The sequence below is a fragment of the Eleutherodactylus coqui genome, chromosome 9, assembly GCF_035609145.1.
Source record: "Eleutherodactylus coqui strain aEleCoq1 chromosome 9, aEleCoq1.hap1, whole genome shotgun sequence".
Lineage (NCBI taxonomy): Eukaryota > Metazoa > Chordata > Amphibia > Anura > Eleutherodactylidae > Eleutherodactylus > Eleutherodactylus coqui.
This window is the reverse complement of record NC_089845.1, coordinates 79,710,575-79,723,805: the sequence shown is the minus strand read 5'-3', so window position 1 is coordinate 79,723,805 and position 13,231 is coordinate 79,710,575. Positions and strand designations below refer to the sequence as shown.

At 41.2% G+C, this 13,231-nt stretch overlaps 1 protein-coding gene across 1 annotated transcript in view; it reads left to right on the top strand.

The window, feature by feature from the left end:
- Positions 1 to 13,231, top strand: part of SMCHD1 (structural maintenance of chromosomes flexible hinge domain containing 1) — a 128,096-nt gene that overhangs the window by 95,763 nt on the left and 19,102 nt on the right. The window contains exons 39-44 of the mRNA XM_066579608.1: positions 1,728 to 1,847; positions 2,379 to 2,464; positions 2,578 to 2,700; positions 6,460 to 6,650; positions 8,983 to 9,092; positions 11,332 to 11,402. Coding sequence (XP_066435705.1) covers positions 1,728 to 1,847; positions 2,379 to 2,464; positions 2,578 to 2,700; positions 6,460 to 6,650; positions 8,983 to 9,092; positions 11,332 to 11,402 — 701 coding nt within the window. The remainder of the gene's footprint in view (positions 1 to 1,727; positions 1,848 to 2,378; positions 2,465 to 2,577; positions 2,701 to 6,459; positions 6,651 to 8,982; positions 9,093 to 11,331; positions 11,403 to 13,231) is intronic.

Sequence of the window (13,231 nt, the reverse complement as noted above, 5' to 3'; positions counted from 1 at the left end):
AATTATTCACTTACCTGTTCCGTTGCTAGCGTCCTCGTCTCCATGGTGCCGTCTAATTTTCAGCGTCTAATCGCCGGATTAGACGCGCTTGCGCAGTCCGGTCGTCGTCTTTTCTGAATGGGGCCGCTCGTGCCGGAGAGCGGCTCCGTGTAGCTCCGCCCCGTCACGTGCCGATTCAAGCCAATCAGGAGGCTGGAATCGGCAATGGACCGCACAGAAGCCCTGCGGTCCACCGAGGAAGAAGATCCCCGCGGCCATCTTCACCAGGTAAGTAAGAAGTCACCGGAGCGCGGGGATTCAGGTAAGCGCTGTGCGGGTTTTTTTTTTAAGTCCGTGCATCGGGTTTGTCTCGCGCCGAACGGGGGGGCTGTTGAAAAAAAAAAAACCCCGTTTCGGCGCGGGACAACCCCTTTAATTTGTAGACTTGTTTTATTGTGATCTTCTTGTCAAGATCTCAGGTTGTACAAGTAATTCAATGGATATGATACTAATTACTAATATTACTGTACCAAAGATGAACCTGCATTTTAATGAGCATATGCCAACCTATCCGCTATCCATGAGAGGTTGTAGATGCCTGCACCTTGGAAATTAATATCCAGAATTTATTAACTCCTTAAGGACCATTCCTTTTTTTTTTTTTCTTTTTTCATTTTCGTTGTTACCCCCCAACTTTCAAAAAAATCATAACTTTTTTATTCATCCATCAACGTAGCTAACGGGAGGCTTGTTTATTGTGGAATGACATGTATTTTTCAATGGCACTATTTAATGTACCATTAAATGTCCTAAAAAACTTTTTAAGAACTCTAAGTGGATATAAGCATGGAGAAAGGACATGAGCAAGAAGGAATTTTAGGGTCTTCACCAGGAAATCCTTATTATTGTCTACTTGGGTTGGTAATTCTAGTTTCTGTCTTACAAGCTTCAGTGTCTGCAGAAAGGCTGTAGCCTGTATAGGAAAAGCTAACACTCACTCAACCTGCAATTTTGGCTGCTTGCGAAGAAGTGTTTTACTGTAATTACTGCATTTTTTAAAAAATTTTTAAAAATACCGTATATACTCGCGTATTAGCCGACCCGAATATAAGCCGAGACAATAAGTTTCACCACAAAAAGCTGGGAGAACTTATTGACTCGAGTATAAGCCGAGCCATACTAGAGTATATACTTGGTAAAAAAAAACCTCCATACTCGCCTCAGTCTGTTCAACAAGCTGCTTGAATTCTCCCCGCTGTCGTCCCCCGCCGTCCACTCTGCTCGGCCCTGTCAGTGCTGTGTAAGTAAGCGCTGTGATTGGATTGAGCGCCAGCCAATCGCAGCCGGCAATCGATCCAATCACAGCACTTACTTACACAGCACTGACAGCAGGGGATTTGACAGCTGAGCAGGGAGATGACAGTGGAGAGAATTCTAAAGCAGCTTGATTGACTGTGAATGATCAAGTGTCGGCTGTGATTGGCTGGCGCTCGATCCAATCACAGCTCCTACTTACACCGCTGACGGCGGGGCATGAAAGAGCCGAGCAGAGTTTTTTGGGTTTTTTTTAAAACCTTTCCCTGACTCAAGTTTAAGCCAAGGGGGGCTTTTTCAGCACCAAAAAATGTGCTGAAAAACCAGGCTTATACTCAAGTATATACAGTAGTTTATATAGTAAAATTATTTAATATTTGTTGTGGTTTATAGCTGTTGAATGGGGCTGATGACGGTTCACTTTCTTTTACAAGATTTTAAAAAACAGCGGGAGATGGCAGAGCTTACAAAGGAGAAAGACAAGTTAATGGAATCGGTTAAGGCTTATAGATGCCTATTTGATACAACAAGTCAACTAATCAAAGAAATGAAAAGTAAGTTTATAAGCATGTTTTTTAAAAGAAAACCGAAAAAGCACCTAAAAAACAATGGCAGAATCTGTCTTTTGGCACCTTGTGGAATAAAAAGTGATCAAAGTCTTGACTGAATGCTCACCCCTCAAAAAAGCTCTCTCAGAACTCTGTTGACTGTAATTCCGTTTTCCAGACAAATACTATTGATGACCCATCCTGAGGATAGGTGATTAATAGTATTTGCCCAGAAAACCCTTTTAACAAGAAGTTTGTTTTTTCATGTACTAATGCTTTACATTTTCTAAAATAGTAAAGCAAATACTTTAGAAATTAGGTATAGCCATAGGCCTTATGCACATGGCCGTGACGGGCTCCGCAAGTGGAATACGCAGCGGAGCCCGTCACGACGCCCCACCAGAGACCCCATACTTACCTGCGGATCCGATGTCCCGCGTGACGCTCCGGCGCCTTTAAAAGGTATATCTACATGATTGTTTTTCTTTCTGAGAGCAATAAAATTAAAAATGTATCAAATGTATTATCATTTATTAGGTCAGTCAGAAGATGCCAAGGCCAAAGAAATTATCCTTAAAAATGAATTAAAGAAAAAGAACCTCGATTTGCCTCTGAAAAAACAGGTAATATATAAATATGCTCTTCTGTATAATATAATATATAACTAGGTTTATGTAACTACCACCCATGTCCCAAGTTTGTTTCTTTATTTATTTTTTTCCTTTTAATCTTGCAGGTAGAACACATTAATAACCTCATAAGCAAGAAGATGGAACAAGCAGATACTCTGTTTAATCAACCTAGACGGAACTGTTCTCTGCCTCCTTTTCCAAAGAATAGACAAGGTGTCTTAGGAAAGGTGAGGCTCCAACCTCTTTGTTTATGGATTCATTATTGCTCATGGGTTTTAATATGGAGTTGAGTCCCCATTTGCTACTACAACAGCTTCCACTCTTCTGGGAAAACTTTCCACAAGAGTTTAGAGTCTGTCTGAGGGAATTTATGCCAATTCAGCCAAAAGAGCATTTGTGAGGTCCTGATTTCGGGCGAGGAAGATCTCAGTCTCATTCAGTTTTCCAATTCTTCTTAAAGGTGTTTTGCACATAGCCCTCACTTTAGCACCAACCAATAGCTGGGGGGGGTAATAAATAAATTACCTGAGACTGCTGCTGAATGGCGCTATTCAAATAACAATCTGGCATACAAAAGTCGTTATTTTTTTGCGCAATCGCTTTTACGCAAACATTTTGGAGAATTTTCTTCTGTCTGTGCCTACACTGCATATATGCATATAATATGAGCATTTCAGGAGATGGCACAGCCGCTCTGGACCGACAGATTTATGTATACTTTACATCAAAAACTGGTGGAAATTATGCCAGAAATGTACGCCTGCTCAGCACTAGGCATACATTTCTGTAAAGGTGCACAGAGTTGATGGGGATGCGCTTAATTGCAAATCACTTTATTTACCTCATATGTTGCTTATGTGCCGAAAAATCATTCTAAAGGGCTGCCCACTAGGGGTCTTCCTTCTTTCTAATTTGGTATTCCCTCCTGTTGCCATTTGAAGTGTCTCTCTAGTAACAAGACAAATAACATAAAGCGGATGAGGATGATGAGTCACGCTGCCCATAGAAGTCTATGGAGAAGAGAAGGGAGAGACTCACACAGATGTCCTGCTTATAGTGATATATTTACTGTGTTAAAGATACTGAAATCACATCTACGCTGCTCAGCACACTGTACTGCATGATGCGGTTATCTGTGTGAATGCTACAGAGCGTTACGGCCCATTCAGACAGGCTTATATCCTTTCCATGTGGTATCCATGAAATGCATGGACAGCACACAGACCCATTATAGCCAATTGGGCTATTCATAGGAGTGCTTTCTCACATTGACCAATGGTCATAGTAACATATTATGTAAAGCTGAAAAAATACATATGTCCATCTAGTTCAGCCAATTATTCTCAACGCTGATCCAGAGGAAGGCACAAAAAAAAAGAGGTAGAAGTCAGTTTTCCTCATTTTAGGATTAAAAAAATTCCCATTCTCAAATTTGGCAATTAAAATTTTGATCCCTGGATCAACAACCCTTCTGAAGTAATCAGTGGCTATGACATGCAATATTCTTAAACTCAAGAAATGCATCCAGGCTCCTCCTGAACTCCTTTAGCAAGTTCATCATCACCACGTCCTTGGGCAAAGCGTTCCATAGTCTCACTGCTTTTACAGTAAACTATTCCCTTCTATGTTGGTATAGAACCCTTCCTTCTTCTAAATGTGGAGGGTGCCCCCTTTCCATAGTCACAGCGCTGGGTATAAATGGATCATGAGAAAGCTTCTCTGTATTGTCCCCTGATATATATTTATACATAGTTATTAGGCTGCCCCCTTAGCCATCTTTTTTCTAATCTAAATAACCCCAACTTTGAGTATTATAGTCCTCCCATTCCATTTATTTTAGTTGCCAAGCTTAGAGTACCGGTGCCACAAACTGTGTGTGATCTGACCAGTGACTTGTCAAGGGGCAGAACAATGCGGATAAGCTTTAACCCCTTCCCGCTCCAGGACGTACCGGTACGTCCTGGGAGCCTGGTACTTCCTGCAACAGGACGTACCGGTACGTCCTGGGGATAGCGCGAGATCACATAAGATCCCGCGCTATCCCGCAGCGGGAGCCGGCTGTCAGTCACAGCCGGCGTCCCGCTGCAACAGCGGGGGGGCATCGGAGACACTGGCGTCCTGTATTGCCTGTGCCTATAATCGCTGTACAATGCTTTTTCTAATATTAGAATAAAAAAGGGGAAAAAAAATTAAAACCCCACATATTGGGTATTGACGCGTCCGTAACGACGTGTACAAAAAGTTGAACACGCTTTTTATTTTGTACGACAAAAAGCATTAAAAAAAAACGCTAAAAAACTGAGGCAAAATGCTAATTCTTAGCATTTTGCCTCACAAAAAATGCAATAAAAGTGATCAAAAAATCCATACATTCCCCAAAATGGTACCAATAAAAACTACAGCTCGCCTCACAAAAAATAAGCCCTTATAGAGCTCCGTACATAGAAAAATAAAAAAGTTACAGGACTTTGAATGCAGCTATAGAGAAAAAAAAAAATCTCCAAAAAAAAGGGGGTTTTATTGCAAAAAAGGGTAAAAACCTAAAAAAAAATAACAATTTTGGTATCGTTGTTACCGTACCGACCCGCAGAAAAAATTTAGTGTGTCATTTATGCTGCATGATTAACGCTGTAAAAAAAAGAAATCTATGGCAGAATTGATGCGTTTTCTCTCCCTATTATCATTAAAAAAAAATTTTTTACGATATTGTCTATGTACCCAAAAGTGGCACCGATAAAAACTACAGATCGCCACGCAAAAAACAAGCCCTTATACAGCCGCGTCCACGGAAAAATAAAAAAGTTATGGCTTTTGAAAAATGGAGATGAAAAAATACCAAAAAATCGCTTGGTCCTTAACGCCAAAATAGGCCGTGTCATTAAGGGGTTAATGTTCTACTTTCCTTTAAATTCCTTTGTTTGTCATATTACAATGTAAAATTCTTTATATAGTTCTCAGATTTTTCTGTGTGTCACAGGAGATCAGCTATCCTCTTCCCTTCCTTCTAAATACTTGTGTCTGGCTGTAAGGCAACTGGCTGCAGAAAAATCCTTCCCACTTGCTCTGCCAGCTGATTCAAGAGATCAGAAGGAAAACCCAGAATAACTCCTGAATGATGGTGTAAACTGAGTCTTGCATTTTATTATTTTAAATATTGACCCTTAGGCCGCCTGCACACGAGCGGAAATCCCGCGGCGGGATTTCCCGCGGGATTTCCGCCGCTGAAAGTTTGCATAGGAGTGCATTAAAATACGCACTCCTATGCAGACGGCCGCGATTTGGCCGCGCGAAATCTCGCGCGGCAAACAAACCGCGGCATGTCCTAATTTTCTGCAGGGCATGCACTCACCCGGCTCCGGTCTGCGCATGCGCCGGCTGCGCGGCAGCCGGCACATGAAAGAGCCGGGGCCGCCAGGCGCGGGTGAGTACGCGCTCGTCCCTGCAGGCGCTCGGGTCGGATCGCGCGGCGAGAATTCTCGCTGCCGGATCCGACCCGCTCGTCTGCAGGCGGCCTTAGGCCGGTTTAACGCAGACGAGAAAATCATGCGAGATTTGTGCATTGCAAGGCACGCAAATATGAACCCTAATTTCTAAATGGTGTCATATACATGAGCGGTGTTTTCCTGCATGGCACCGCAATGTGAGGCAGGAAACCCTTTGTAGCATGTTCTGTCTGGCTGCGATATCGCCTATTGTTTTCAATGGGGCCTCCGGCCTTATTGAAAGCAATGGGAGAACTCTGCAATCCTCTGCCGTGGCTGTGACAGCCGCCCAGGGGCATTGCTTTATCCCCTCAGCGATGCAAGGCTGTTTTCACAAGAAAACGCAGCGCTTCACTGTGATTTTTCACATGGATGGCAATATCAGGCCGTGAATCACAGCCCGATATTGCCCTCTCCCGTGTGAAACTAGCCTTTACTGTTCACCCATATTTGTGTAATTTTTTTGTAAGCTTTAGTAATTCTTGCTTTTGTCTTTTGGTATAGATTGCTCATTTGGCAGAAATTGAAGATGAACAAGTTGCGGTTGTACTCTCATGGCACTTAGCTAGTGATATGGATTGTGTGGTGACACTGACCACTGAGGTTGCGCGTAGTATTTACGATGAGACAGGAGGTCGGCAGCAAGTTCTACCGCTGGATTCAGTTTATCGAAAAAGTCTGCCAAGTTGGGGAAGGTAAAACTTTTCTGATGAGGTTTTACTAATAACACATGACTGCAATTATCAGTTGAATTTTGGTTATTGTGTATACATTCAGTGTACTGCATCAACCACTGAATAGGGCTGTCCTGATGACTACTAAACCTAACGTAAACAGAGGTTTACATGAATAAATTACAAGTTAGGCTGCTTTCACACAGGCGTCTGTTAACCCCTTAAGGACATGGCCTATTTTGCCGTTAAGGACCAAATGATTTTTGGTATTTTTTCATCTCCATTTCTCAAAAGCCATACTTTTTCTTATTTTTCCGTCGACGTGGCCGTATAAGGGCTTGTTTTTTGCGTGACGAACTGTAGTTTTTATTGGTACCATTTTTGGGTACATAGACTATATTGTAAAACTTTTATTATTTTTTTTTTTATGATCGTAGGGAGAGAAAACGCATCAATTCTGCCATAGATTTTTTTTTTAAAGCATTAATTATGCAGCACAAATGACACACTACATTTTTTTCTGCGGGTCGGTACGGTTACAACGATACCAAAATTCTAATAATTTTTTTTTAGGTTTTTCCACTTTTCCACAATAAAAACCCTTTTTTAGGAAATTATTATTTTTTTCTAAACTCACTGCATTCAAAGTTCTATAGCTTTTTTATTTTTCCATGGACGGAGCTCTCTGAGGGCTTATTTTTTGCGAGACGAGCTGTAGTTTTTATTGGTACTATTTTGCAGTTCCCAAGTTTTTGTTAAAATCACTTTTATTGTGTTTTTTGAGAGGCAAAAAGCTAAAAATTTGCATTTTGCCTCAGTTTTTTAGCATTTTTTTTAATGCTTTTTGCCGGGCAGGATAATAAGTGCGTTCAATGTATTGTACGCGTTGTTACAGATGCGTCAACACCAAATACTTGGGATTCTTAATTTTTTTTTACAATTTTTTATGCTTATATGAGAGCCTAAAAAAAGGGGTTTTTTTTAACTTTTTTTTTTTTACATTTTAATTTTTTGTACTTTATTTTGCTCTCTTTTTTTTCCCTCTGAGGGACTTTTACTGCAGCACTGCAGATCGCTACGATAAGGCATGGCAGGACTTCTCTCCTGCTATGCCTTATCGCTTATTATAGTGATCACAGGCTATGGCAATACAGCACGCCGGTATCTGGCGTCCTGTTGCCATAGCAACCAGCCGGGCTCTCTGTTATCGCGAGAGCCGGCTGGAGTCACAGAGGGAGCGCACTCCCTCTGTGAACCCTTTCCCTCCCGCGATCTACTTAGATCACGGCAGGGAAGGGGTTAACAGCGGGGGTTGGGGGGGGGGGGCGGCATCTCCGATGCCCCCCGCTGTTGCAGCGGGACGCTGGCTACTAGTGACAGCCGGGTGCGGGATAGCACGAGATCTGCTATGATCTCGCGCTATCCCCGTGACGTAAGGGTACGTCATTTTGCGGGAAGTACCCCGCTCCCATGACGTACCCTTACGTCATGGGGCGGGAAGGGGTTAAACGCCACGTTCTTTTGAACACGCCCCATTATTTTAATGGGTAATGAAGCACTGGAGCACACTAAAGCGGGGCAGACAGCAGTTGAAAATCGTGGCATTAGAAACCTTGTTCAAATGAGAAGCCCCATTGAAATCAATAGAGGCGGTTCAAACGCCTCTATTGATTTCAATGGGGCTTCTCATTCGAAACGCAACACTAAATGCTGTAAAAACGGTGTGTGTGTGAGAGTGGCCTTATACTGAAGGTTTTCTAATAAATCTATATACCAATCTGTTAAGCTCTTCTTGCTCTATAGCAAGCTGCTTGCAGATATGACTGCATTTTCAAAGTGACAGGTTCCCTTTAACCCCTTCCCGCTCCAGGGTGTAAGTTTACGTCCTGGAAGCGCGGTACTTCCCGCAACAGGGCGTAAACGTAAGTCCTGGGGGTAGCACAAGATCACTCATGATCTCGCGCTATCCCGCGGCGAGAGCTGGCTGTCAGTCGTAGCCGGCGTATCGTAGTATTGTGTGTTTTAAGATTGACAAGGCTTCAGTGATCCTTAGTGTTTTGAGTGATTATATTAACAAGAATTCATTATAAGTATCCCTATCTATCAGTACAATAATATGTGCTGTTAAGTATTAAAGAGGAACTCTCAGTTCTCCTGACATGTGTATTTTAGTAAATAAGGAGCCATATGAGAAAAGAGACCCAGAATTATTTCATAGGAAATGCAAATTCTTACTAAAGCAGACCTGTTGGAGAGGTGATATGTCGTCTTTGAGTTGTTTAATGTTATCATTGCATACGTTTTATATAACTGAATCAATGTTTAAAAATTCATGATGTTCGTTTCTTTGAAGGCCCTTACCACACATACGTAATGGGACAAGGGGCTTTGAAGCTACGGGTAATCCAGTGTATGCTAGAGATCTCCTGATATTCCCAGAACACAAAGAACAATGTGAAATAGGTAAAATATAGTTATATATGTATTCTAAAATATACCAATTATTATATAAATCACATTTAAGTGTAATAACTGCTATTTCTTGTCCATTTTATCTGTTGCCCTAAGTGTACCTAAGCAATCAGACCCCCACCAATTACAGCTGTGGAAATGTCTTGGAAGAAATAATATAAGGGAAAGGAACTAAAATATGAATAATGAAGTAAACAGCAGATAAACTTTGCATGTACCTTTTTTTAAAAAGGAAAAAAAAGGTGTAATCTTGCATAGAACATAAGTGTCAATTTCCTGCAGGTTGAGAGGGCAGGGGGTATTGTTCTTTCTCTTTTGCTGTAGACTGAGCTATGGAGGATATCATCATGTAGAAAAAGCAACAAATTACCAATCTCCATATAGCCCCCTTGCGGTGGCCATTCAGGGTACTACGTTTGATGTGCTGACTTTTTATGGCGGCACTCCAGAAGAAGTTAGCTGTGCTATTAGCACCACTGTCCCTATGCCTGTGATGGGTTCTAATAGCCTAGGCATTGAGTTATAATCAGAACAATAGTGTTAGTTTCCAATTTGCTTTAAAGCGACCCACTAGGCTTTAGCAAACAAAGATTGCCAAAAAGATTCTCTGACTACCTGATACACACTGTGCCATTAGTATGCATTGGTAGTCTGAGATACTACACGCTGCTCTGACTGGCCAGTGTTGCTCTTATGGACAGCATTCAAAACTATTTATTATGGCGAAACCACAAATAGAAAAGAACCCGACAAAATTGGTATTACGTTCGTAACAACCCGTACAATAAAGTGCTGTTGTTTTTCCCACATGGTGCAAGCCCTAAAGAAAGAACAATGGAAGAAAGATTCTAAGAGCAGAATACAAAGAAATCAAAAGCATGTATACATCCCAAAAGGATGATAATGAAAACGCCAACTCATCCTACAAAAGACAAGCCCACATACTTACATTTTTATTAACTATTTTGTGTGGTATGACTTTCTTACAAGCAGAAAATGTCATACTATGAAAGATGCTAATTTTTCACAAATTTCTTTTTTTTTTTTTTTTTTTTTTTTAAGGCTGAAACACATGAGCCAAAATTCACCACTAACACAAAGTAAAATGTATCATTAAAAGACAATCTCAGAATCCCTTGGACAAATAAAAGCATTCCAAACTTATCACATGGAATGACATGTCAAACTTGAAAAATGGGGCTGTGTCCCGACTATTAAAACTGGCTGTGGTGTTAACTGGTTAAAGATGCCCTTTTCTCCATTTATGAGTGAGTTCTTTCCCTCTCACATGGCTATTACACTCTGTAATTCTTTAGAATCTCTCCTCAAACACTGAAAAGAAATGACCAAGATATTCATGAGCTTTTTCCCAAGGGAAGTCATCTTGGAGTAGATGCACGTGTTCAAATTAAGAAGGGGAAAAAAAAAACCGGCCAAAACTATAGTCAGACTGCTATAGTTCTCATATCTCATGGAATAGCAAATGATTGTACACAGTATAGCTCACTCAGGAGAATGATCCCCACACTTTATTAGGGACTGTCATCATTGCAAGTTAGCTCCATCCTGTGAATAGGGGATAACGTTCTTATCAGTGGAGTTCCAGTGGTCAGATCCCCCACTAATCAGAAAGCTATTCCCTATCCTGCAGATAGAGGAATGTTTAAAACCTGTACTTGCTGTTAGTGACTGGGATTTTTCTTGTTTACATCCAGAGACTTAAAAAGTAGTGCAACATTATTGCATATTAGTTTAGAAGTAGATATAGTTATATAGTCTAGGCTTTTCAGAAGGACTGTCGGTATCTTCTTGATGCACTTATTTAAAGGGAATGTATAATCAAAACATTTTAAAAAGGGGCTTATAGTCTAAACTTTTTTTTTTTGTTATGGTGTTACCCAAGTTTTTAAGAGAACCTGTCATTAGTCATGTTGCCCTAATCGCAGGCAGCATGAAGCAGCAACAGGGGCCCTCATAATAAAGAACTATCTGACTCAAGTGCTGTGACATTTCAGAGAAAGCATAGTTTAAAAAAAAAAAAAAAAAAGAGCCATGCACGGAATTAAGAGTCTGCTGGGCAGCTCCACTCATCCCCAGCTTACACAGGTTAATTGACGTTTCTCTTCCTATTTGCTGCAGGGATGCCACCCTGTACCTGACTTGTTTTCTCTGAAACATTGTGGAGTTCAACGTTCTTATGATTAAAATCTTTTTTTGTTTGCTTTTTCAGTTTTCGGGATGCTTTTAGGTGAAACAATAATTCTAGACAACCTTGATGCTGCGAACAACTATAGAAGACAGGTATTGGACAAAATTCATTACAGTATTCACTGTTAGTTTACGATGCTGCTTCAAGGCAACGGGTTCGCTTTAAGCCAAGTTATGATGCTGTTCTGGAAGGTGACTGGGGAGCCAGGGGATGTGTGTTTTATAGACACCCGCTCCCCATTCCCGCGCTGTCTGCCGGTGAAGATTGCGCATGGTCGGACTACCATAATTGTCATTTCCCTTTTGATTCCTGTGGGAGTTCTGTAACTTTGAATAATGAAGGTGTGAACATAGTCTGTCATGATTTAAGCACAGATTCTGCACCTATGTCCTGATAGAATCTGTAGACATGCCGCAGCGAATGCAACTTAAATATGTTATACCCTGTGTACATGTAACAGAAAAATTTCAGTGGAACCAATGAACATGCTGTGCATTTTAAAACCCTCGGCATGGTCATTTTTTGTGCAGTTTCCTTGCGGAAGAGCAGTGCATGTGCCCCGTTAAATTACAGTGGAGGATCTTTTGGAATACCCACAGCAGAAATCGGGAAATCTGGCTTTGACCGTGGCCGGCAACCCCTCATACCTTCATTTTCTGTACTGCAGATGACCGCGGACACTCGCCGTCGGTCATGCACATTACAGATTTTTATTTGCACTGTGCATGACCGACGATGAGTGTCCGCGGTCATGACATGGGTACCTGCAGCCTATCCGCACTGTCAGTTGTTGATGGGCTGTGGGTCGGACTTCAATGGAGGCAGTCTGCAGCAAAATAGTGTGCTGCTATTTTTCCCCTGCTCGCGGAAATTATAATTCTTTTCAGCGAGTGTGAAGGGAAAAGCATTTTTTCAATGCATGTCATTTGCTGCAGATCCTCCGTCAACCATGGATTCCGCTATTCAAATCCGCCCGTGTGCAGCCAGCCTCATTTATATCATTTGGCTATCTTGCAGGCTATTGCTGTGTTTTATACCACCTGAATGATGATATAAATTTTTTTACGCATATACATTGGTGAAACATTTGTGAAATTAAAGTGGTGACAGCACATCAAATTATCCCCAGTAAATATCCTAATGTGGAAACTCTCAGCCAAAGTACCAATTCTTCTATATACAGAGACAGTCTTCAGTGCATTCCAACAATATATGCTGATACATATAGGTGTAATGTCCCTGTATAAAACCACCTTACAATAAAATAGACAACTGCTAAAACAATATTGCATACATATATGCACACCTCTTATTTTTTCATAGGGAGGGGGGGTTTAAAGTAATTGTAGATTACGGTAGTCACAACATATGTAAACTTACTGGAATGGAAAAAAATAGTACTTACTTTTATTTCATGCTGTGTCATGTTGATCCCAGATTTAAAGAAACTGAAGGACCTAAAGTGATAAATACATTGTGTGGGAGGAGGCAAACTTAAAAACATTGAGTCCAAAGGGACTAATAATTAAAATAGATCATTTTAGAATAATTAATGTAATATAATATACTGTAATATAAATATTCTAACTATATTTTAAATGAAATAAAATATAAAAATCTTACTCCAAAGAAGGGGGTGGGGGCTTAAGGGTGTATCTGGGTGGGGAGTGGATTAATAAAATCAGTGGCTTATAAAAGAGGAGGATATACCGTATTTTTTGCTTTATAGGACGCACCCCCGATTTTGAGGGGGAAAATAGGGGAAAAAATATTTTGAATTCACCCAGGGAAAGTGCAGGGGATAGTGCCGGGCGATGAAGCAGCAGAGGTCTGAAACAGCGGAGCTCCGTGCCACAGCGGCGCTTGTTCAGCAGGAGGAAGGAAAAAAAGCCGATTGGTAGTGAGCGCCGGCGGGAACTGC